Below are 25,425 nucleotides of genomic sequence, written 5' to 3' on the forward strand. Positions count from 1 at the left end.
TTTACTTCGCTTCACTTTTTCTTTTTTTTTGTCTTCAGTGAGTATTTCACTGCTATTCCCTAGTTTACTTGATTTCACCATAACCTGCACCCTGAACATCTGGCTTCACATCCTTCTCCTACTTTAAACTGTGTTCACATTATGCGGACTAGACAAGGCACACTTTCCCGATTCCATGGGCTAAGCCTAGCGCACAAATAGGAAGACATCTACAGCACTGCTTCACCTAAAACATCCTGGCACACACTTCCATGCTTTACTCCAGGTATAGTCACAACCCTATCTTTGTTTCCCCACTCTGCTCATTCTATCCCATATGTTCCCTTCACACACAGATAAGGAAGCACATCTCAACATCCTTCTCCCTTTTATGACAGAACTTGAACCCTTATTTGCTCCGCCAAGGATGGTTTGTGTCGTCCTGTACCAATACTGATGTCTGACAGCCAGAAGGTTCCCCGAAACATGGAATGTTAACATCGCATTTAACACTTCCACAGCGGACGTGGAAAGAAACATCCATCGCGCTGAACACAGTGCTTAGCGGGCCGAGCCCATCAGGAGCACCGTCTAATAGCGTGCTTTGCTAAAATCTAACATATTGTAGCCTAACAACAGGTAAACTCGTATCAAAGAAAAACTAAAAGGTTTATGGGCTACTCTTGCAAATCTATTTCTTATCATGAGACAACTGGAATTGTACCAGGTTATAATTAGAGTTTACTTAACACGCACAGTTTATGAGCATACTGTCTGAATTCCACCAGATTGCTAAAATCCAGCATCTTCCTAAAATAGTTTCAACTCCATCATATACCTCATTAAGCAAGGACAACAGCTCAGGTGGCAACTTTTCCTGGCCAAATCCATCATTAACTTAAACGTCCATATAAGTTACAACGGTATCTACACACACAGAGATGAAAACGCATGTTCTGCATTGACACCTTCAGCCTCATACTCGTATTTTCACTTGCTCTGGCTCCTCTTTTAGTGACAGAAACGGAACTCTCAGTAGCTTTTGACATTCCCTTTGCCATCCAGCTACATCACGAACTGCCGATTAAACACTGCCCAAATCTGAACCCTCCCTTCCACGCTTCTGTCAGACTTGAGGATCAATTCTTTTGATAAACTGGAGCAGAAGCTCCTTCTCCAGCTCTCAAAATACATTTTAAGCACAAAGTTTATAAATACTAAGCACGTGCTTCCCATGCAAAAAGGCCCAAGCGGCTGAAGGCAAAACCGTGAAGATTTCGGGCTGGCCACCGTGCAGCAGCACTCCCGAAGGCACGTGTAATTAGCCCTAAAATTCTGGGGCCCGGCGAGTCGCCGCACAAGGGCTGACCGTCTCATCTCGGGCAGGCAGAAGGTGCTGAAGCGAGCACTTGGCGGTGACCGCCTGCTCTGGAGGCAAAGCTTCGGTTTCCGAGGCGGTCTCTCAAAGACATCACCGCAGTTACGAGATTATGCAAGCTGGCCTACAGCCGCTGCCTGGGAAACGCTAGTTATGAAATACAAAAAAAAAAAAAAAAATTAATTCCCTACTATCTTCGGCACAGGAAAAGGGGGCAACAGAGCAGGACGCGGTGCCCGGCTTATCGCCGCTTACCGGAGCGGTACAAGGGTTTCCGCGGTTCCCCCCCGGGCGGCCGGCGGGGCACAACTCCCGGTTCCCCCACCCCCCGCCCCGGAGAACCCGCACCGCCCGCTCCCGCCCTTCAGCACACGCCGCTCCGCCGCCGGTAACCGGGAGGCGGCGGACGGGGGTGAAGCGAAAGGCGCGGTGAAGCCCCGCTCCGGCCCAGCGGCGGGCGGGGGAGGCTCGGGGCAGGGACGGCGCCCGGTATCCCGTTCCCTCCCTCCCTCCCCCGGCCCCGCGGCCCGGCCCGGCCCCGCCGGTCCGCCCGCCCTCACCTGCGCTGCCGATTTCCATTCATGGAGCTGGGCGCAGCCGCTGAGGGGCTGCGGGATCCGCCGCTTACAACCGGGCCCGGCGGCCCGGCTCGGGGCTAAAACGCTGGGCGGCGGCGGCGGCGGCCCGCCCCGCTCCCCGCAGGCCGCGGCCCGGCGCTTCGCCTACGGCCGCCCGGAGCTCCGCTCCGCTCCCTTCAGGCGGCGGCGGCGGCGACCGGAGGGATTCCCCCCTTCTTCCCCCCCCTCCCCCCAACCCAACCCCCCCGGGCGGAAGTTGCGTGGCCGCCCGCAGCCCCGGCTCGCGCTGCCGCTCTGCCCCGCCGCCGCCGCGCGCGCCCGCCCGCCCGCCCCAACCGCCGGAAGTCCCGCCCCCGCACGCCGGACTAGCCCGCATTTTTTTCCGGGGAGGGGGAAGGCGGTGCTTCCGGGAAGGAGGCGGGACCGGAAGGGGCCGGTGCCGCCGCGGCGAAGGCGGGAACCGGCGCGAATCGCTCCGACACGGAGCGGGGCGAGTCCGTCAGTCACCGGCGGAGAGCGGGTCCGAGCGGGAGGGAGCGGGCGGCTGACCGCGCCCCGGGACCCCGGGCCCGCACCCGCCGCCTTCGCCGGTGAGGGCCGGACGCGAAAGCAGAGGGCCGGGGCTCTTCCCCGCGGCCCGAGGGAGGAGGCTTTTCGACTGCGGCTGGAAACCGTCACGGCGGCCTTCCTCCTCTCCGCCGTCCTCCTCCTCTTCCTTACAGCCCGCCGAACGCGGGCCGCGGCGCTGGTTGCGCACGGCGGCTTCTCGCAGTTGTAGCCCAGTCCTGAATAAATTGCGTCGCCCCTTTTTTTTTTTTTTTTTAAATCCTCACCAAACCTACCAGAAAAAAAACAGCGCCTCGGCCTTAGTCACGCTCGGGAACGTAGCGCTCTCGCCAGTTATTTATTTCCCCCTTTACAGGACGCGGCGACGCGCTGGACGGGAGCTCCGGCAGCTGCCGGCACGTTCCGCGCGCGCTGCCAGGAACGCTGGCGGAACACGCGGGTTTCTTCCTCTGCGCCGAAACATCTGGTAACGCGCGGCATGTATCGTCTGCGGCTGCGGCGCTAAGGTGACTGACTGGAGAGGACCCTGCGAAAGGGCGCTGCGAGAACACGGAGGGGAGAGCTGCAGACCGGGCTGGCAGGAGGGCGAAGCGCAGAGCGAGGCAACTGTAGGCAAGGCTAAAAGACTAAACGCTGCTGCAGATGACGAGGGCGCGCATGTGAATATGCCGCCTTCCTCCCGCAAGGCTTTAAAACGGCCTTCTCAGGGAGTGAGATGTAAAGACATCTTACAAGTGTACACTCAACTGATTAAAAGAACTGATAACTAAATGCACATTATCCTTCGACATTCCCGTAACAACCAAAGGATTGACATCAGGCTCATGTTTATTTTTCCCATTTGCAGATAAGTAGCTAGGGTTGATGAGAAGAATAAAGACTATGATTCTCTACATCAGTGTAAATTCAGAGCATTTGTCTGCCCTTTTCTCAGTTTTTGGCAGTGTTTTTAACAATGTTTAGTACCACTTTGTTAGAGATTTGCCAGCAAACAACCGGAGGGTGAAATGAGCAAAACAATGTGTGCACGTGGGGAAGCGATTCAGATGTACCAGGCTCGGCTCAGCACTAGGTCAGGCAGTGGCACCCTTATCTCCATTTCCTCTGCCCCCAAAAGATCATTTTTTGGTAAGAACAGTACATTGAGACTTGTCCAAGCAGGTCTGAACCTGCTACTCATTATGAAGAAATAACGTCACCTCTCCTAGTGATGAGAAGGGCACTCCCCCAGATAAACTGCTGAGCAGGTACCGAAGACCTGGAACTTTGGGCCAGCAGAAGAGGAGTTTGAGATTCATAATCCAGATGTCAGAAATCATCATTAGGAATGACCATCCTGGAGACTGCCAGCTAAATTAATCTTTACAAGTGTAAATTTAGTTATCAGGTAAGCTATACAGTAAGGATTCTAAAACCATGCAAATTAAAAATAAACTACTAGAATATTTCCTTAACCGAAATCCTGAGAGTGAAGGGGAAATGTGATCACCAAGATCAAGCAGATATGGCGGAGGGAGACATCTCCGCAAAATGCACAAACCTTAGAGGCGTGCAAGCACTTCTGGTTCTGCAGCTTAGGCAGGCCACTGTAATCAGAACCAAGGGCCAGGGCTCAAATGCCAATCTAACATTTGAAACCAAGGAGTCCGACCTGTTTTCCAGGACTTCAGACCCAGCTGCACAAGGCACAATTTTCTGTTACACCTCTCTCACAAAAACAGCCCCCTTGAAACTGCAAAAGAAGATTTCTGTTACGTAGCAGGATTCATTTTTAAAAAGGTGATGTAATCTTAAAACCAGCAGGAGGATGTGTGCAGAATCTGTACAGATGCTCAGTTCGGTACAATACATTCTGCGTGCTACAGTTCAAGTAAATTAGCTAGCAAGTACATGTATGCCATTACCAAGCACTTCCTTAAAATTGCTTAGCATTATTCAAAAACCCAGTTACAGCTCAACTGCTAAATAATTCATCGTCTAAAGGTATGTCAATACACCTTTGCAAAGTAAAGCACAAGCAGAACCAAAGAATTCAGAGGATGGCAAACAACCTCCAGTTTTGGACCCTAAGACACAACATGAGCTGTTGGCATTGGAGAGGACTATGACGTTTGCAAGGAATTCCAAAGCTGGAAAATGTTAACATGATGCAGTACCAAAACTTAGAGGATCAACTTTAACCCCAATCCAAAAGGAGTCCGAAATCCATCCTTAAAGCATCTTGGAGCCACCGGCCTTTTTAGCCCCCAAAGCACACAATGTAGCTGGAGAAACAGCATGTTTTGATGTACGCTTCTGCTATCTAATAACCCAAGGAGCTCAAATTAAGTCAGTTCTCAAACGGATGACATTTTAATAAAAAGTGGAATTGGCTACCATATTCCAAGAAGTTTTAAGCACATACTTGTTTGCTTAAGTGTTTCTCTCATTAAACTGAAATCTGGAAAGTGAGGGGTTTTGGATCCTCCACAGTATCTGATGCAATTCAGCTACAGTCAGCATTTCACTGTTTGTCCCCAAGCCTTTCGCGAGTGAACGGCCAGGACTGCATGTACCTTCCCCACGCAATCTGACTCAGGAGTGTCACCCCAACATGTTCACATTGCTTTTATTTAGGTCTTCTGCCAACAGTTACAGGGTAACAGATACTTGGGACTGCAAAGTCAAAGTTGCAAGCAAAAATCAGGACCAAGGCAAAAAAAAAAAAAATCCACAAAGGCAATCAAATCAAATATAAATACAATGTTCTGGAGCTCTTTAATCATACCGTTTTCTTTAATAAAGAGGTGGTTACGATCTTACAGTATTTTCTTTTGGCCTAATCCAAGGATTTTGTTACTCTTTACCAGTCTTAATTCCACGCATACAAAAAAAAAAACCCAACCTGATATTCAACCTTTAAAATATAAGCCATATTTTCTTAATAAAATAAGTTTTGTGCTGCTGCTTGTTTAGTAAGTACTGTACATCAACTGTTCACGTCTATTTAACAAATGGACCATACAGAGTTCAAGCTAAAGCAAAAAAAAAAAACCCACAAGAAAAATAACAACCCAAACAGAGTGTCTTGTAAACACCCTATGTACAGTTCAACACTTGCTTGTATAAAGGAGGTATGAAAGGGGCTAGAAATTGAACACAAAAGCACTGGAGTCCCGTAAATTTTCTTTCACAACTATTGAAGTGCAAATCACTCAGGCAAGATATGAATTTCACTTGTTTATTGCTGTCCTGCTGTCTGGCTTCCCTTCCTGAAAGAATCACATTCTTTTATTTCACACTGATTTTCCAAGAAGAAAACCTTCCGCGAGGCAACGTTGAATGCTTGGGCTTTTTGACACTAAAACATCAGGTCGTACACTTGCGAATACCAGAACACCCTGACCGCCCCTGGAAGCTCTGGGGAGAAGGCTGCTCTGCCCTCTCGCCCCCGTTATGTTCAGATGTGAGATAAGGGAAACAAACAGCATTCAACAACTGACAGGCAAATGAAAGTTATTCCTCTTCCCACAAAACTGCATGCACCTGGCGATGTTTCCAGTTGCAGAAGGAACACGTGCGCATGGAGAAGGCAGAGACTCGGGAGCCATTCGGGATGTCCGTGTGGGGTTTGTGCCTAACTACAAATCCTGATAAGTATCTGGGTTAACACCTATCCGCTATGGGTAGCAAAACGCACAGCACCTCAACATGCAGTTACTCATTTGCATCTCGGACAAGAAAAGGGTAGAAATGCTGAATGCTGGAGCCGCGTAGAAGGTACAGTGCATAGTCCATTATAGAAAACATGCGGGTAACTCAAACCCCTTCTAAATTTCTTCAAAATGGAAATAGGGTTTCAAGGGCACAGCAGCTACTGAGTTTGGCTTTTTTATTTATTCAAAACCATGAAAACCCAACGCAGAGGGTGAAATAAGGGCAGAATACGATCTGCAAGTCAACAGCTGAGAGTTTCAGAAGCTGTGAAGCTTTTGTGTAGTTAAAATTGCTGTTAAAAGTAGGTGCTACATCAGCAAGTCTTCATTCATAGTTTTCTATGAACAGCCACCTTACAAATGAGTGCAAATCTTAAAGGTCCATTTTACATTTCAAGTCTCAAGGTTAAAAAAAATTGTTACAGAGCAACAAGCTGTTTCTGTAAATGCCCACGCTATCTCTTTTCAAATGGTTAAAAATGGCACGTGCTATGCCACAGCTACTAAAAGACATTTCAGAATTCTAGACCCAACTAAAACACTAAAATAAAAACTAGAAACCAAAATACCTTTGCCCCTCGCTGCAGAACAGCAGCCAGGGGCTTTCCATTGTAATGCTGGTGAACAAACTGATTTGCAGAGAGAACCTTGACCTTAACCGCGATTTGATTCTTAGCGAGGGGCTTTCTAACACAAGGTGAGCGGGTACAGCCCCTCTGAGATCATTTTGCTTTCAATGAACACAAGCCAGAGTTCTGAGGATGAGATGGAGAGGTGCTGAATTTGTGTCACTATGCAGGCACTTGTGTATAGGAATGTAGGCTTCTCATGTTGACACTTAGTGTTGATGCATTCCCTACTCTCTAAAAGCCTTCCTAAGAGTTCACTACCCTACTGACCATGAATAGTTCCTGGTCTCCTCTCTGTCACCTTGCAGATATACAGCAGTGGAGGTTGACACAAGGTGCAAAGGAGAATATGAACCAAATACTGTAGTCTTGAGGAAAAAAAGGACTGTGCTAAACGTAGGATCTTCACAAAACGTGACATCAGTGGGCTCAGCACTTAGTTTGCATAGCATATTGATGTCTTCATTTTTCACAAACATGTTGCCCAAAAAGAAAACAGGTAGAGCGAATTCCCGGTGTTAGGACAGATCAATGGGCCAACATGACCAATGTGGTTTTCATGAAGGCAAGGCAAGTTTAAACATCAGAAAGTACAAAACAAAAAGGTGTGCTTCTATCCACGTGTACTGACAAGGGGCAGTGCTTGTGGTGGATCTGCCTTGGAAATGCGTTCACGTTTGGCAGTAAAATGATAACAGAGCTCTTCCCTTTAAGAGCTTGGTAGGAGTGTGCGTGTCATTTTTTTCTCTTGAAGGAAGCACTGTGCACACTTTCATATAAAAAACCCAGATAATCTGCCCACATGATACTGGTAATGAGTTGCTACTACTGCCCCACTGTGCATAACGGTCATTCTGTGCAGCAAAATGAGTCTGAAAAGCAGTCACTATGTTACTGTTGGGAAAAAGGCTTTTTTCCTGTTACAAACACAGATCAGTAGGAGTTTCCCCCATGACAATAACAAGGATTTCATCATTCTGACTAAGGAACAAATCTGGTGTGCTTTCAGAATAAAAAACCCTGTGCATGAGATCAGCGATACCATGACACGAAGAGCAGCAAAACCTAGCAGCAGAGAGGGTGACAGTTTGGAGGTGCTGGAGTTGGGGTACGCGGTACTTCGGAAAGCAGCCGACCCAGGCAGACATGTGCTGAATGCACATGGGAGACGGGCGCTGAGGAGTACCTGGCGCTGCATGGACTGCAGTTGGTAACACTCATCGGACAGGAAACGTTAGAAATCTCTGGTGTGAGCGCACAGCCTCAGGAAGTGCGGTGATGTAAACTCTGAGAATGTTAATGACTTGTGTATTTTGGCAACAGACTCAGTATCGTATAAAAATAATGTTTAGTAAAAAAATCCCGGTGTCCATCATAAAAATTCAGGAAAAAAAAAAGAGAAAAAAAATTGATAGCGATTTCCGTCCTCATGGGATGAAGATGCCCCCATTTGTCAGAAACAGTTTTAAATAACAAGTAGTACATTGGAAACAAAAATGGGTCAGCAGCCATTAAACGTGTCCTATATGAAAGTGCACATCTTTCAATGGAGTTTAACCACCATGAGGTCATGATCTAACACAAACTGCAACTTAGGACCGTAGAAATTAACTCCTTCCGATGGAAATATGGACCACCATCAAGACAAGATTACTATTTTCCTTACAAGATTAAAAACATTGAAATTTTGCAGCATCATAGTAAGGCACTCACCCATGGAAAAGTCTGTGACTGTTGCTTCAAATGGCAGCAGCTAACTAGCTTTTAACACAAGGAAGACAGTTTTCAGTTCTGAGCTAAGTGCTAGGGTGCCTTACATTATATGGGGGGAATTATTCGGGGGCGGGGAACTGTTAGTGTTAGAATTCTCCTATAAACTAGTTGTTTTTCCCCTTAACCCATTAAAGCATCTCATATTCTAAAATATTAGTTTTATAAATCTAGTCTTCTGTTTTAAGGCTCTAAAAATCCCCTCCCCCCAACCCCCACAAAAAATACCTACCAGCGCCTGGTGGGCAACGGAGGACCAAATCCGCCATTTCACAGTCAGGAGTCTATAGTATTGCATCTTAAAAATGAAAACCTGCTTCCGCCTCCTGGGAGTTTTATCCCTTCCTTGAATGCCTTCATGTGTTTGGTCAGGTCAAAATTTTGCAAAGCCAGAAAAATTAAAAAAATAATCATCAGTCTCTTCCAATCCTACAAAGGTGTTGGATCTTTCTGTCCCATGGTGCTGGTCTCCTGCCTCGAATCGACGCTGCCTGCCCTGCAGTGATTTCTCATTGGAAAAAAAACAAGGTGTCCCAATGCTTCCTCTTTTGTATGGCTCCTACAAATCTGAAAGCTTTCTTGAGTGAGGTAACAAAAGTTAGGCTTTCAAGCAAAGTACATGGTACGTAAAGTGTCCTGATGAACCTGCACAGCCTTCGCCAAGGCCTGGGGGTCTCTGCCGTTGCTCTGTCCAGATATATGGCTGCCCTCACCACTGAAAATCAAGGAAATCACTGCATAATTATTTCGTATTTCCCCCCCGGGAACACTGAGAAACCCCCTTGGAGATCAGGGTCCGCAAGCGCTGGCAGCACAGGAAGGCATCTCACCACAGCGTACAGGGATGCTGTGCATGCTGGTGACCATGCCTGGCACTGCCGAGACTCCGGCACCTCGAGGTGGCTGCTAACGCTCAGACACCCCAGGGATGCTCCTCCAGGCCAGGGATGAGCTCAGGATGGGATTTAACCTTCCTTTACCCCCAGTTCCCCTCTAGAGCTGGGACCTAAGAGGAAGCAGCTATGTGCGAGTCTCCCCCTGCAGAAAGGGCCTGCTGCAGCGCTGCTCTAACACAGGCACTTTCAAACACCAAGGCAGGGTGCTCATGCCCCCTGCCCATCCCTGGGGTCTGCCCTCCCGGGGCCATGGGCAGAGCCCCCTCACCTGTCATGCTCCTTGTCCACAAGATGGTACCGTGCTCTGAATGCCACCAGCCGGGCGTAGTACGCCGGAGCTGGGATGGAGACTGAGCGGGTGCAGCGCACGTAGGTATGGCACAGCTGGTACGTGAGGATCTGCAGTTCATCCGCGGTGAACCGGTTGTCATCCCAGAGCACATAGTAATGGGATGGCCGGCTCGTACCCTGGGAAGGAGAGGGGGCAGTCTGAGAGGTGCTGCCTGCACCCAGACGCAGGCAGCTGCCTCACATCCTGATCAGACCCTCCCTGATCAAACCAACCTGGCAGACAGCATGGGCAGCACTGCGAGGCAGCAAAGCCCTTTGCACTGAGGTGCAAGCCAGCATTAACCCCGCTGCCCCACGCCCAGGCACTGCTGGTGCTTCTGCGCTGCCATCCCTGGCTCCCAACGCTGCACAGCCCACTGCATCACGTATCGCACCGGCTGCCCCCCAAACTGGGCCAGCTCCCCACTGTCCTTGCAGGGGGAGAGGAAGCCAAAAAGCCTCCCTTGTGGAAGCAGCTGTAGATTAAATGAGTGCAATTTTTTCAGTACGGTTTCTGACTAATCTTGGCTGCCTGAAGAAAGGCAGCTGCAAAGCAAGCCGCCTGCTCCAGGGACGGCTGGCCCCAGTTCTCCCGCCCACGGCCAGACAACAGGTCCCTGCTGACAATCAGGCACCCCAGCGAGCCTGGCACGCTCAGACACCAGCTGACAAGCTGCTGAATTGGCCACTCTGAAGGAGGAAAATCTCGTAGGAGAGATCCTTGGCTCCAGGAGAGAAATTGAGTACGTGCCACATAACGCAGCAGCAGTGCCGTCCCAGCACCTGCTCGCCAAACCACCGCAATGGCAGCTTGGATTGAACTGCCCACGTCTCTGGAGGGAGGCTATGACAGGTCTGGGTCAGATGCACAAGAGCGCAATCTGCAACAACAGCCGAAGAAAACCAGCAGCCTCACAACAGCCAGCTCCACAGTGTGGTACCTGAATGCCTGCATGACTGCACAGGTAGAAGTCGAACTCAAAGGGGTGGGTGATATTTGTATCCACTGTTGTTCCTGCTGGGATGTTCCCACTCTTCCCAATCTACAGGGAATAGAAAGAGAGATCCAAGCACTGCAGAGTTCGGTTATTTCCAGCTGCCCAGAGCACCCTCTGTAACACACCTGCCCTGCATCAGGCCCTCGGTGCAGAGACCCCATTTCAGCATCTCAGTTTGAGAGCACCATGCAGAGCTGCTCCCCAAGTGCCTGTTAAGGGGGGACAGAAGCAGCTCATGCTGCTCTGCTCCCTGCCCGAATAGGCTTGCTGGCATTTTCTGCAAGCATCAGCACCAGGCATGTCGTGGAGCTACAGCAAACAGCATCAGAAGGAAAGCAGGCAGGGTGAGGGCTGTGCACTGGCCCACCCTACTGCAGAAATGAGGATTAAGTGAGCAACACTCCAGGGATCTCTGCAGAGTGTACACTAGAGCCTCTGCCAGGAGATACTGGGGCTTTTGCACCCTGATCAAAAACTGTCCTCCATTCCCAAGATTAAATCTTCATGGTCAGGTAGAGCCAGAGTCTGATTAGACTAGATCTAACCACTAAATTTAGAGCAAATCTAGGAAAAAGCTACAGCAATCGATGTTACGGCACAGCACACATGAACAAGCTGTGAGCAAGCAAGGGGTTATTCATCCTGTCACGTCAGCAGCTACAGCTATCACCAAAACAACAGATGTTTTCAAGCTGACAGAGGCTATTTCAAGAGAGTCACCAGGATCATCAGCACCCAGTAACTCATAATAACAGCAAACAGCTGTCTGGGTTTCTAGAAGCAGCCTAATCCGCATGGATGCGGGAGTCAACCGAGCAGCACATTTCATTCAAGAAAGAGCTCTCTGCCTGCCAGCGGTGAGCTTTCCCCTCGGCAAAGTCAGGGCTGGCTCCTCCTAAGGGCCAGGGATGAATCAGCCGCCTCTGGCCCCGGCACCCCACAGTGCTCACCCTCTCGTTCTTGTCTGCACAGAAGAGACGGGTGTGATGCCTTTTCTGGACGACAATGTAGGTGATGCCAGGCTGGTAATCCTTTTCCAGTTTGATGCAGGCATCTCGGATTGCTAGGAGCTCGTAATGAAGGATCTGGAGAGACAAGGGCATGCAGAGTGAGGGGACACACCGGCACCCAGCTGTCCCTGTGCACCCTCAGGAAACCCTGCGGGAACTGGTGCAGCCCCGCTGACCAACAGGGATCCAAGGGGTCCTCACCTGTGGGAGCTGCCCCTCGGGAACACCGTCACGGTAGAAGATGATCCTGGTGGGTTTGAAGCGGGTGGATTTGTAGAACTGGATGAGAAGCTCCCTCACCATGTAGGACAAGTCCTCGATGATTTCCTGGCGAGGACGCTGCACGCGCACTGTGGCACAGTACCGGCTGGGGTGGGCGTCCATGCTGCCCACAACCTGCAGTGACAGAGACAGGCCAGGCTCATGCGTTACAATGGGAAAGGATGGAGGAGATTTGGGACATTCCCAGCCTCCACTTGCTTCCAACACCCACAGCTGGCAGTGGGCAGAGCACCTGAGCTCACAGATCGGGAGATGGGACAGCAAATACTGTACTGGCAACAAGTGCCCAAAAGGGACATCCCTGCTTGCAGCCACATCCCATTTTCACACTCTGCCGTGCTCTTTGCAACGTTTATGGGAATTTCCAGCAAGACAACTTGGCTGGTGCCACTGAGCGACGTGGCTGTGGGGACTGTTGCTGCTCTGCCCCTGCTTTGCTCCTCCTGCCCAACAGCAGCGGTGCAAGGGGGGAGTGGGGCTGCCCTTTCCGCCTGCCTAAGCCCTTCTCCCTCCATCCCTCACTCAAAAGGTTTTTGGCTTCCACAAAGGACTGCGTGACTCCGAACACCGCTCTGCTGTTTTTGTCAGGGCAATGACATCCCCAGGGTACAAAATCCCACCTGCAGGTGCAATGCCGCTGCTGTAACAGCTGCTGCTGAGCTCTATATGACAGCAACACCAGGGAGCTCTGCTGTCGGCCAGTCCTTACCCCTCCGACTGCGACACAACTGCCCTGCCCACCCCGGGCTGCCTGGAGACCCTCTGCCCAAAATGTGACTGAAGCAGGTCAATGTTTGCACAGAGCATTTGACAGCATCACATCCCTACACCTGCCCTCGCTCGGCCGCAGGCAGTGGAGCTGCCCCAGACGGCTGTGGTCTGCCCCGACAGCACTGCCGCCTCCAGAGGACACAGCGGGGTTGTGTCACCGCACGGCAGCTATCGAGCGGGGAGTTCCCATCGCAGCTGGGTGCTCTAGAGGGGAGACCTCAAAGACGTCAGGGCAAAGAGGCCGAGAGCAGTCGGGCTCACCTGTGACGCAGGGCTGGGGGTGCAGCGTGAGTCACAGGCGTCAAAGCAGGTGCTGGCCCATGCTGGGAGACAAATGCCCAGCTGCTCTGCTGCACTGCGTGGTCCGTGTCTCCCCGAACGCAAGGGAAAGCATGGCAGACCCCACGTCCTCAGTGGCGTTGAGCCTGCTGCCCCTGCCCTCAGCAACAGTTTCACTTTTGGTTTGCAAATGGAGCTCTAGGGTCTGGGCTGCACCACGGGAGCTGATGTGTGCAACAGAAATGTTTCCTTTGGCTTCAGCCACAGACCCCCTTCTATTGTCTAATTAACAACACACCAAGGACAAGATCAAGGCCATCTAAAGGCTCCACCCTTCTTCTCCCCTGCAGCTTCAAAAAAAGCTTTCATAAAAATTAAGAAAAAAAACCCTCAGTGGTCCTGCACAAAAAAACACAGAAGGTGTTTCAGAGGGGAAGTGTTGCCGCCAGGAAACAGACTGTTCTGTCCCACCCACACCTACAGCAAACAGCCAAAAGCATTTCCCAACGCCTTCTAATTAAGAAAAAAACACTCCTCCAAAGATGCATTTGCATGCCAAGGAAAACCTGAGCTATGAGTCCTGGAAAGTTAAGAACTTAATAGGAAAACGCTGACGTGCTTAATTAAAACAGACGCTACAAGAACCCTACACTCTTCTTCACTGCAACGGGCACAAGGCAACATCTTAGAGCCTGACGAGGGGTGCAAGCTGCCACCCAACCTCACCAGCATGCGAGCGGCACTTCACTCGATGGATGCTCCTTATTCATTTGAGGTGAAGGCAAATCCTCCTCCCCAAAAGGCTCAGAAGAAGCCCAGTCACCCCGGCTTCCCCCACTGTCTACAAAACTGCAGCTCTCCCGCCTGGGGAAGGTCCCTCACAGGGCTGCACTGAAGGACCGAGATGCCCAGCGATGACTCCGGCAAGCGCAGCAGCCGCACTGAGCTCCCTGCACACCCTGTCCAACAGCGCTCACGGGGTCCAGCACATCACGAGCCCCATCTGCTGGCAGCTGCCAGCTCTCCCCGCGACTCCCCAAAACCATAGCTCCTCTGCAGAGAGGCGGGAGGGGATCGGGGACCCACAGCCACAAGAGTGGGATCAAAACACCTGATAGGGCATGGGGCCACTCTGAGAAGTTTCACCATGGGGACAGTAGTGGCACAGCCCCTTTACGGACACACGAGTCCTGTTCAGCTCCTGCGTTCCTGCAGGGCTCTCGGGCACCAAGCCTGGCCCCTGACAGGGAACTTACAGCTGTTATGGAGGGTTTCTTCCCATCTCCTGCTGGCGGGTGAGTGACATCAGCCCCGAGGAAGATCACTGGCTGCTGAAAGACGGCAGAGCTGGTGGGAGAGAAGAGAAAGCAACAGTCAGCCTTTCAGGGCCATCTCAGGGTGATGCACAGCCCAATGGAGGTGAGCAGATCACACAGAGGACGTCTCCCGACCTCCAGGCTCTGGCCTGGGCATATCAACAGCTCATTCCAGGTGAGACAGGCTGCAACCCCCCATTTCAAAGAGCTACTTTATGCAGCTGCCCACACGACCCCTCTTCCCCAGGAAAAGCCAGGCAGGCAGCACTGCCAGTGACTTGGGAAACAAGCCCCAAATATGTGAGAGGCAGCGGCCGTACGAACCGCTGGTGAGGCACAAGGATGTTGTTGATCCCGCCAAGCTTGACGTTGATCTTGAGGCAGAGGTTGGAAAGGGTCTGTGGGGAGGTTTTCACCACGTTCTTGACCTGGACACACTGCGTGGCCATTCCCAGGAGGGTGTCCCCAACGCGCTTCACCTCAGCTGCGGGCAAAGGAAGCAGATGAACACGTGGCAATCGGCAATGCACCGCTTCCAGCAGCATCCTCGGAAACGGGGAAAGAAATCACCGCGGGAGGAGCAGAGCCAGCCCTGCCGAGCCAGAGCAAAGCCCCTCTCCTCTCCCCGCTCACCCCTGCCCCAGACGCACCATAGACCGGTGTTTTCCCTGGCAGGATGACAATGATGAGCTGAAGTCCTGAATAGGTGTTCTTGAGGTGTCGAAACATGGGCTCCACACTGTCTGCACCCTGGGCGTATTTACAGAAACAGGGCTGGCCTTGGATCGGCATCCCTGCGTCCTTGGAGATCTTGCGCAGCTGGTCTGTAAAGTTCCTGTGCCCGGGAGGAGAAGCAGTGAGCCCTGAGCCCTTCCGCACGGCAGCTCTGCCACGAACCCCAGCCACCGAGCAAGGTGCAGGGACCCGCGGCTGGAGTGCTGCGGCACAGGACAGACGGGGACATCGTGGCACTGCGCCTGCGGTTTTACAGCATCCAGCAAGCGCATGGCGTGGGAAACACAAGACCAATACGTGTTAGAGCTGAATCGTCCCCTCTTGGTGCCCTCTTACCCAGGTACTGACTCTTCCTGAAGTGATGGAGCTGTGAGCCGTTCTCCGTTAGAAAGCTGGAGAAGCGGGGAGCAGACCTGCTTGATTTCCAGGTGATTTGCAAAGTTGATGCAAGCCTTCACTTACCAAACCGGACAAAGTGCTCAGCCACACTCTGGATTTTTGGACTGTCAAGGATAAATTTGATGCAGGGAGAGCCAGAGGGAGTGCAGGGCTCCCAGCTCTGCCCCAAAGGGGTCACAGGAGGAGTGCGGTGTCACTCCCACCTCCACCCACTCATTGCAGACGTAGAGACTTTGAGCTGCTCCAAACCATCCCAAACATTAACCGTGCCAAACACCCAGAAGAGGCACAGAAAATGCTCACCTCAATGCATCCACTCTCAGTTAGGAGAAACCCAAGTCCCCAGCAGAATCCAAAACCAAGGTGACCATTTCCCTAAGTCAAATAAACTGTCCCTGCTCTGTGTCACTTTGCTACTGAAGCAGAGAGTCTCTAAGCTACCAAAGCTTTTCAAAAAGCCTAAGACTTCTCTGTAATAAAAACCTGGGGCAAGTCAGGATGCTTCCTACATGAATTATATTATTTCAGAAAGGGTATTGGGGAAACTTTTAATTAAATATCCCTCACAACCCCATCTCTCTGAGGAGACTCAGCTGAGAAGAGTTCAATACAGCCTTAGGGCTGGCAGTATCCAATCAAAATACTGCAGCTACCTGATGCAAAGAGCAGATCGAGGAGAGTGTGACTGTCAGCTCACATCTGCTGGAGTGCCGATGTGCTCACTCTAACCTGGCAGGCTTTGCGATGGCTCAGGGATTGTGTGCAGCCAGGATAAACAGTCAGGCACTCTGGATAAACTAGCAGAAACAAGACTGAACACCCAGTCTGAACCTGGATTGAATTTGTACCACAAGCAATTCAGCTGTGTGCAGATCCAGTATTAGCAATGAAGGACGTGCAGCCCCAGGCTGGGAGCAGCAGGGTGGCCGCACCACGAGCCACGGCTCCCCCGGCTCACCCCACCCACGCAGGCTGCCCCTTTCCTTACTTCAGCACCTCCTCTCGACACTGCTTCTGCGGGGCAAAGCAAGCAATCGCCCAGACTTTGATCTCAATGCCGTTGTAGAACTGCTTCCCTCGCATGTCCCACACGCCTTGGTTGGGAGTTGCAATGGCCCGGTTCTGCAAGGCAAACAGACAGTCAGAGCGCTGCCGTGTCCTGCCCAGCCCCACGCCGGCAGGCCCCGGGGAGCACCCGCACATGCCGTGCTTGTGCTCCCCACCACAAAGCTGCATGCCCTCGCCAGAGTCAACTCCCTGCGCTGCCAGGGTCTGCTGCGGCGCTCGGCGGTGGGCAATTTACAATCTCAGTTCCTCAACAGTGATGGAAAATTCACCCGAGCTGCCTTACCCTGAGCATCCCTCTTCCCTTCAGCTCACTTTTTTTGCCATCAAATGACTCTTGGCTACAACTTTCAGAACAGTTATATTGCCAAAAAACGAAAAAACCCAAACCCCAGGCACTCTGATAACCTACAAGCTCAAAGCTCTAACCTACAAATGTGAAGGTAGCAAAAGTTTTGTTCAGAAACAGCATTTTCTGGTGTGAAAACATCTCTCTGCACAATGCAGCTCAACACCCAGGCAGTGCAGCCCTGCTTACCCTGCCTCCATACTGCAGGATGGGCGCTGGCAGGACCCTCCCCGTCACCTCTGTCATGTCATCCTTCACCTTGATCCCAAACTCCTGAATGTACGGATCCAGGTTGTAGCTGGCGTTCTTCATCTGCAGAGGGAAGGAAGGGCCATGGGAGGGAGTGAGACCTAACTGCTGCATCCCACACAGCTTCAGCTGGCTGGGAAACACGGGCACCTAAAGTCATGTTCTCTACAGAGCTGAAGTCATTCCATAAGGGGAGGGCAAGTAGTTTAACACAAAGGGCCAAACCCTGTCCTCCAAACTTACCCACAGGGGACCCGATTTTTCAATGCACTGACCAATGCAACCAAGAGCAGAGCCTGCTTCTGAGATTTAAGGCTTCAGTGGTAAGGTTCAGACTGGCAAGAGACTGTTATCAAGAGTCGCAGAAGGAATATCAAACATCCCCAGCTTCGGAAGCCCAGAGACATCAGTTTGGGTAACAAGAGCACCATTAACCAGCTCCTGCCTGGCTGCTGGCAGAGCTGGGTTCCCCTGGCTCACCCCAGGCTGACCTGCAGACAGAGTTCCCGTACCGCAGCCCCACAACACACAGTCCCCACGTACACCCAGAGCCGGTGTCATTTCTCTAATTTGTTTTCCTATTTTTAGTTCCAGCTCCCTTTGGGTCAGGTTCCATCAGCGTGAGGACCTGAATTTGCTGCACACGAGTTTCCACGGTCACTTTTAGCTGGGCTCCTCTATGCAAGTGTCCGTTACAGACATGCAGGTGTCTCTGACTGGGGATTCAGTGAGAAGAGGGGGATAAACACAAGCCATTAACCCCACCAGCATCTTCTGAGCAGGTCGCAGCTCTCCAGCACAGAGCAGCTAAGGAGCAGGACCACAACAAGGTTCATCACAGATAAGACACCATAACCTGCCATCAGAGCCACAGCCCCGATACTGTCCCTCCCACCCCTCCCCAGGGACTCGTGCCACGTACCAGGCGACTGATTTCCTCCTGCCTGTCTGGGGCAGACCTGGCTGTTGCTTTTATCATGGTTGACGTTTGATTGTCTGTGAGCTTCTTGATGCACCGCTGGCCTGCCACGATGTTGCACACCTGCACGGCAGGGGAGAGACAGCAGCCATGTGTTAGGGACAGGGGAGACATGGGGGACTGTGGCTGAGCTGTCCCATGCGCACGGCACACGGGCCCTGCAGTCAGCCCCAAACCAGAGATGCTGAGCCTGCAGCTGCAAGAAAATGGCATTTTTACAGCATGGTCTCCTCCCTCACTTACTAGAAGCGGCTCTTGACAGGTCAACATTGAGGCAACTAGTGCCCACAACACATTAGCTGCAGAATAATGTCATGCATCTGCCAGCAAAGGCCACTTGCCTTTACTTTGCATGGTGCCCAAAAGCCGGGGTGCCCAGCAGTGCAGAGCCAACACTCACCTCCAAGGGCAGGTATGTGTGCTTCTGCTCCTGGCCAACCTGGAGACAGGGTAGGTGGGGGTATTTCAGCTGCAAGTTGTATTTCTGCTTAAAGTACTGAGCCACTGTGCACTCCACTGTCTGACCGCTCTCCAGCTGCAGGGGAAACCTGGCAGAAGCAGGACACGAAGGATGCACCTACTCAAAACACACACTTCCAGACCTCAAGCACTACCTACTCTGGCTGGGAAGAGAGGGAACTGGCAGGCTCCCACTCTGAGCTACCATAAAAGAAAATAAAAAGCACAACAGTGGTATTTTCAGAAATCGAGTCAGGAATACTCTGACCCCAGTGTGGGACTGAGGTCCCATAAATAAAGCTCTCCCTCACTAATCCAGCTAATCAGGGCAAATGTTTATTGCAGGACATGCCACGCATGCCACTGTCAGGTACATAAATACAGCACACTGGCACTTAGGAGGACTTCTGTGCTTGGTGCCCTCCCTGGGAGCTGAGCTGAGCTCCAGGGAAAGGTTAACCAGCCTCTCCTGGTACAGGGCAGTGGCTCTGGAGTAGGCAGAGCACGGGGGGGCAGGAGGGGTACATCTCCTTTCAAAACCACAGGAAAAAAAGATTAAACTTTCTGGCGGCAGGGCTGAGGGGAGCCGTGCTGTCCATAGCCGGAGTGCGTGATACCCAGCCTCACCCAGCACCAGCTGTTCCCGGCTCCATAAAGAGCTCTGTGAAAATGAAGAATTGACCCGATATTCTTTATGGAGCCAAAATTAGACAGGAGAGCCAGCATGAACACCCTGGTGAGGTGTCACATTCCTCCTGCGCTCGCCAAGGCCCAGGGCTGGGACCCAAGGATGCTGGAGCACAGGGGAAGTGGGGTGCACATCGTGACAGGCTCATGAACCCCAGTGAGATACACCTGGAGATGGGGTTGTGTGACAAGGAAATGTGGCTGTGGTGACATAGGTGCCCCAACTTCAGTGGGGGCTCTGAAGTCTGACAGCGCCGGCCTGAGTGTGCACTGCTAGTTTGGTATCAGGCAAGCATGAGCCAAAATTTCTTGCTGTGGGGTTTTTTTGGTTGTTTTTTGAGGGGATTGGTTTTTGGTTTTTTGTTTTTTTTTTTTACTGTTGGCAAAATTTCCAGAAACATTACAGAAACTTGGGGGGAGGTGGACAGCCTGAAAAACATTCCACCCTCCCCTCCAGCTCCACTCAGCAAGCACCCAGCAGAGAGCACAAGCACAGCCCCTCCTGCCCCAGCACTGTCTCCTCCGCTGCATGCACGGGGAGGTCTGGAAGGTCCGCCTGCTTTCCCCCCAGCCTCTGCCTCAAACCTTGTTTTGCTTCCAAGTCTCCCTGGAGGCAATTCCCAGGGCAAACCCCAGTGACGAGCCCTGGAAAAACCCATGGGCTGTGGGACCCGACAGCTTGGTGCTGAGGGCACCCCCTCCATGGCGCTGCAGCCCCCGTCCACGGGGACTGTGGGGAACAGGGCAGCCCCCGACACGGAGGGGTGCCCAGGCCCAGCCTGCTCCCAGGCACATGCAAATAATTTCAAGGCAGGGAATCGCTTTATCCCCTGACAAAGCTTCTGCTTTGGCAGTGTCTATTTTAAGAAAGAAGAAAACCAAACTCGGAGGTAAAAACTAGGACAATTCCTGGCATGCTAACTCCCGCCCGCTGCGGCACGCTGCCTGCCAGACAAAGCATCCTCTGCACTCCCACCCTCCTCTGCATCCCGCTCGCCTTCACCGCGCATGACATGGAGCTGCGCGAGCTGCTGCGCCCAAAACCCCTGCAGAGCCCCAAACACATCCCCTTTTGCCATCACAGGCTGGAGTTTCCCTTCCAGCTCTCCCTAACGACACCAGCAGCTGCTAAAAAGGAGAACAGCTCGGATTTTTCCAAGGGCATCTTCCCACCCGCCTTACGTCTGGTGGCTGGCCGGCCGCCTGGTAACGTTACACACACGGTATTTCCTCTTCATCTGCCCGCAGTGGGTAACCTCGACTTTCAGACCTGATGCAAGACAGGGAGACACAGCAGAGTCACTGGAAAGGAGGGAGCAATTCTCCTTTGCCCAACTTCCCCGGGACACCACCAATATCTCCCTTAAATAATTAACTGCTTGCAGAGCAGGTATGCTTGCAGATGCCCTGTGAAGTGCATGAGGGAGGCAATGCTGCCCCAGGAGACATTTTAAATGAGCAACTCCTGTACCCCACACCTCGCTGCAGGGGCTGGGTGGGAGACAAGCCACGGTCGGTGTCTGAGTCAGTGCCTGGCTGGGGACAGGTCCCCAGCGCTCCCCGGGGGCTCTACCTTTGATCTCCTTGGTGAAACGCACTCTCTGCGAGTCCGTCAGGGGCTTCGGCTGCTCGTCGATGTTCCGGATGTCCAGCACCTCGCACATGAACTCGATTACGGGCTGGGCTTTGTAGAACGCGGTGGCCGACACTGCGGGACAGATACCACAATGCGTCTATGGTCTCTCCCAGCAGACGGACCTGGCCCAAAAGCCATCCGGATCCAGCCTCCCCACACACACCCAGCCCCACCACTGCATTCCCCAAAATGAAAAATACATCACCATCAATGTTGAGCATCATCTTCCACATGGCAGGCCTGACCGACTGGTGGAAACCAAACCAGACCTCCCTGCCACCTCCCAGGGGATGGTAGTAGCCTTCGGGAGGGGAGAAGAAGGAGCGGCCAACGGGAGTGTACCTGCGAACCAGGGCAAAATGTGTCAAACGGCACATGCCAGTCCCACCACCAGTGACTGTGAAGCACCCCTCACCCCTCTGAGCTGCCGCTCGCCCTGCCGGCTGCATCACCCCGTTTATTTCTATTGCGAGAGCATCCACAGCAATTGCACCGAGCTGCACGGCCACCTCCTCCCAAAGACCGTCAAGGCCAGTCCCAGCCCCAAAAGCCTGCCAAGGGCAGCCGGTCCCCTCCCTGGCATGCTCGGTGCTTGCAGCACAGCCCCTGCCACTGCTAGCACCCACCCGCCATGCTGCCCCTTGGAGCAAGTACCTCATGGAAGCCAGGTGCCTCATGGCAACATCCAGCGCCTGGACAGACTCCAGGGGGACAGGGATCTGCCCGCTGACCAGGGCCTCGTGCAGCATGCGCCAGCTCACGATGGCCATCCATTTGATGGAGACCTTAAATATCCTGTCCTTGCCTTCCCCTGGGATCGTCACCTCAAAGTCAACCTGGGTGCAGAAGGGAGGGAAACGATCACGCCATCCCCGCAGGCACAAGGGGAGGAGGTCGTTTTTAGCTGGTCCTTCCCAGGCAGGAGGCAGGTCGCGCTGCCTGCACAGGGCTTGCCACCCCCTCTTACCCGCTCGTTTCCAATGGGTAAGGCTGTGACAGTGTAGATGTTCTTCTTCCCATCGTAGACTGGCTTTCGGTCACCAAAGATCTGCGGTTTGAAGTGCTGTACCATGTACTCCACGACTTCCCTACGCAGGCAAGCAGGACAAGAAGGAGGGGCAGGGGGAGAGAAAGGCGAGGTTCGTTTTGCCGGTTTCTTTACAGCCCACCACCTCCTGCGAGCTGCCCTGTCCCCAGCCTCCTGACTCGGGCACTTCTGAGCCACAGGACACCAAAGAGCAGAGCCGAGTCCCACCCCGGGCAAGAGGACCCCTGGACAAGCAGCCACGCGCCTTGCCCCCGCAGCTCAGTACATCGGCTTTGGCAGAGTGAGTTTACATGGCATGAAGGAATGCGCACCCGCCGGAGCTGGCCGCAAACCCACCGCGCATGCCGGGAGGGTGAGAGGGAACGACTCACTGCCCACGGCCGCCGAAAGCATGTGCAGCATCTGCTCACCGGCCTTCGGGGTGCAGAGCTATCCAGGCTGCCGGGGCAGGAAAGGAAGGGCAGCGAATAGGACATCAAAAAGAAAAACAAAGAAAAGTACGCGATGGCCTGAGGTCTGGGCTTGCTATTTTTAAATATGGGATTGTTGCCAAAATAGCACAGCTTTGAAGAAGCAGAGGACTGTGCTGAGGTTCAGGACCTCTGAGGCTGTCAGGGGCAGGAACCAACGCTGCTGCACAACCACGGCTGGTGGGATCCAACCACCCACAGATGCTGGGCAGCGCTGTGACCCCTGCCACTATGTCACCCTGATGGCTTCCACTGGTGAAGAGAGAGACAGGCACTTATGGAGCCTCCACAAGGAAACTGGAAGCAGGGAACGAGTGCCGAAACCTCTAATACTTGCCTTACCTGTTGACTCTGCGCGGACATTTGTCGGGTTTGATATCCACTTCATAATGATACACATCAATCTTGGGAATGTCCACTTCAAAGTAGTTGGCCAAGAGCTTGATGGGCTTCCCAACAGTTCCTATCCCGGGCCGACGCGGCGCTTGAAACACCTGCTGCAATGGTGGCAGGTATGCGCCTGCAGCTGCAGGGAGAGAAAAGGGGTCAGAAGGGCTGGGAGAAACCCCATGCCCAGACAGACAGACAACACAGAGTCACAGCGCTCTCTGTCACCGCATCCCGAACCAGGAGGTCTCCCGCTACTCATGCTCCTGGCAGGAGGTGGCAGTGGCAGAATTCAGACCAGCACAGCTGGAAGCAACTTCCTTGGGCATCATCCGGCAAGTGGCAACCGAGCATCAAAGTGCAGTCGCCAAGCCCTCCGCTCTGCTGTGCAGCCACCAGCTGTGCAGTTGTCAAACCATCCACCGGCAGATAAATAATCTCTGCTTTGCCTTAGGGAAAGGAACTCGTCCGGGACCACACATGGCAGCAGTACAGGTCTTCAGGGGACAAGGGACTCCCACCGCCTGTCCTGACCACGGGCACACCCATGTCCTGGCATACACCACGATACCCATAACTCAATTCCCTGACCAGATGCGGGGACAGAAGGCCATATTCAGTTCTCCTGACACCGAAGGACAGGTTGTACCTTATGTCCACTTTAAAAGAGCTTTGAAAATGCCCGCTACGCCACTGCAAAGCTGCACTTCAACTCCGGTTTCACACAAGAAATGTCGCAATATGCAAACAACCAGAACAGCAACAAGAAACTCTCCAGCCCTGGTTTTAAAAAGCAAGTAGAGCCTCATATCTGTGCCAAGAGCTTGCCACAGGTCTGCAGCAGCAGCAGCAAACTTCACCTGAAGCGTGTGAGAGACATCGGCACACTGAATTAGTGAAGATACACTCAGACCGAGCCCAGACCTCCCAGGGCTGCGGTGCGTTTTTATTGCCCGTCCCTTCCCCGGCTCATGCAGGAGGAAACCCTCTGGCAGCATCTCTCCAGGCATCGCCAGCATTCCATCCCGCAGGATGGCGTTTGCCGACCAACAAGCACAGAGAGGGCTAAGCATCTCGCCTGTCCCGCTGCACGGCAGTGACGGCAACATCAAAGCCAACCCATGCTGGGCTCCGGCGCGCAGAGTGCTTTGTTGTAAGGGCAGCTCCAAAAATAGCCTGGGTCTGACAGTTCCGCAGCGCCGAGTGGGAGGTGGCACTGGACTTGCTAGGTCGCGGGGTGAGGAGAAATGGGATGCTGTTGCGAACCCCAAAGAAGAAAGCACCCATCTAACGCTGCCAGGGGGCCTTGCCACGAACAGAGAGGTCTCGCCCAGTTCCACCTGCCAGTTGTGGCTGTTGGATACACTCTACCCCTGCCTCCACATGTTTTCCTCCAAATATGTCGCTTTTCCGCTCATGGAACACCCAGGGTGGGTTTTAGCAGGGAAGGGGTTTGCAGGCACCCTCTGCCCCCGCATCACGGCTGCGGTGGTCCTGCCATGGGGAGCTCAGCCAGAATGCCCCGGCAGCAAAGGCAGGCTTTGTGCCGTGGCCAGGCCAGCCCCTGTCCCGCTGATTTACAAGCCAGCGCAGGCACAATGGGGAGGCTCTGCCTGATGGGAGGAGGCAAGGGACCACGTCTTCTCCGGGAAGAGAAATACAGCCCCACCGAGACGCTCAGGACTTCTGCCGGAGGCGAAGTGAGGGGCCGAGAAGTTGGCAGCGGCCCCACCGCCTCCGTCCCCAGAGCTGCCTCTGAGTGGAGAGCAGGACCGGCTCCAACAGCAGAGAGCTGCAGGTCTGCCCCTCTCCAAGGGGATGCAATTCCCTGGATACTCCATCAGCAGGGACCTGCAGACATGTGCTTTTTCTCCCTTCATCCTCCAGCAAATTCCGACTCACTGCTGGAGGGAGGATGTCACAAGAAACAGGAAACACGTTATTGCATGTGCACTACACGATTATTTAACTGCTAGATTTTGCAGGATAACAGCTTGCTTTGGTTTTATACCAGTTATTAACAATGGTGTTTCGAACTCCAGGTCACAGGATAACTCAAGTCCCAGTACCTGAACTTTTGTTTTATCCTTAACCCCTCCACAACGTAATTCTCAACCACTGTTCAGACAAAAAAAAAAAAAAAAAAAAAAAAGTCACATCGATGGGGAAGGCTAACTCCAGGGAAGTTGCTGATAAAAAACAGAGAAACTTAAGAACAGTTTGATGAAAACCTCCCATGGATTATGGGAAGTAGCGAAAAAAAAATCAATCCCTTCAAGCAGCTTGGGCCCCAAACTCATAAAGAGGAAAGTACCAGTTTTTCCACAAAGCCCATTATACAGACTTACTGTTGAAGTTCTGAAGATGCAGGGACAGATACCAGTGCACGGCCACAGGACTGAACCGCGCTTCTAAAATGACCACACCCTTGGACTCAAAGGTATCTTAAAATATTGCCAAAGAAGCATTCGACACTGCTGCTCT

The 25,425-nt window shown here is 52.7% G+C and overlaps 2 protein-coding genes and 1 long non-coding RNA gene across 4 annotated transcripts in view; 1 reads left to right on the plus strand and 2 right to left on the minus strand.

Annotated features, from left to right (window-relative positions):
* The window catches only part of AGO3 (argonaute RISC catalytic component 3), a 42,814-nt gene extending 40,676 nt beyond the window's left edge, over nt 1-2,138 (minus strand). Inside the window, exon 1 of the mRNA XM_069802888.1 lies at nt 1,918-2,138. Within this exon, the coding sequence (XP_069658989.1) occupies nt 1,918-1,936 (19 nt within the window). The 5' untranslated portion in view covers nt 1,937-2,138. The remainder of the gene's footprint in view (nt 1-1,917) is intronic.
* Nucleotides 2,139-2,347: 209 nt separating this feature from the next.
* Nucleotides 2,348-3,395, plus strand: LOC138689180 (uncharacterized). The gene is made up of 2 exons (XR_011328026.1): nt 2,348-2,525; nt 2,858-3,395. It is a non-coding gene; the product is annotated as an uncharacterized lncRNA (long non-coding RNA).
* Nucleotides 3,396-5,094: 1,699 nt separating this feature from the next.
* LOC104324711 (protein argonaute-1) overlaps nt 5,095-25,425 on the minus strand; it is a 28,023-nt gene continuing 7,692 nt past the window's right edge. The window contains exons 2-19 of one of the 2 annotated variants that reach the window (XM_069802889.1): nt 22,897-23,080; nt 22,004-22,124; nt 21,691-21,872; nt 21,242-21,378; nt 20,974-21,108; nt 20,583-20,670; nt 18,655-18,802; nt 18,198-18,317; nt 17,216-17,338; nt 16,601-16,734; nt 15,129-15,313; nt 14,803-14,962; nt 14,419-14,509; nt 12,032-12,226; nt 11,771-11,905; nt 10,764-10,865; nt 9,761-9,960; nt 5,095-9,311 (exon numbers count right to left, since the gene is read on the minus strand). In XM_069802889.1, coding sequence (XP_069658990.1) covers nt 9,203-9,311; nt 9,761-9,960; nt 10,764-10,865; nt 11,771-11,905; nt 12,032-12,226; nt 14,419-14,509; nt 14,803-14,962; nt 15,129-15,313; nt 16,601-16,734; nt 17,216-17,338; nt 18,198-18,317; nt 18,655-18,802; nt 20,583-20,670; nt 20,974-21,108; nt 21,242-21,378; nt 21,691-21,872; nt 22,004-22,124; nt 22,897-23,080 — 2,549 coding nt within the window. In that variant the 3' untranslated portion in view covers nt 5,095-9,202. Of the gene's footprint in view, nt 9,312-9,760; nt 9,961-10,763; nt 10,866-11,770; nt 11,906-12,031; nt 12,227-14,418; nt 14,510-14,802; nt 14,963-15,128; nt 15,314-16,600; nt 16,735-17,215; nt 17,339-18,197; nt 18,318-18,654; nt 18,803-20,582; nt 20,671-20,973; nt 21,109-21,241; nt 21,379-21,690; nt 21,873-22,003; nt 22,125-22,891; nt 23,081-25,425 lie in introns of those variants that run through there. The other variant, XM_069802890.1, reaches the window with a different exon arrangement.

This window comes from Haliaeetus albicilla, chromosome 16 (assembly GCF_947461875.1).
Source record: "Haliaeetus albicilla chromosome 16, bHalAlb1.1, whole genome shotgun sequence".
Lineage (NCBI taxonomy): Eukaryota > Metazoa > Chordata > Aves > Accipitriformes > Accipitridae > Haliaeetus > Haliaeetus albicilla.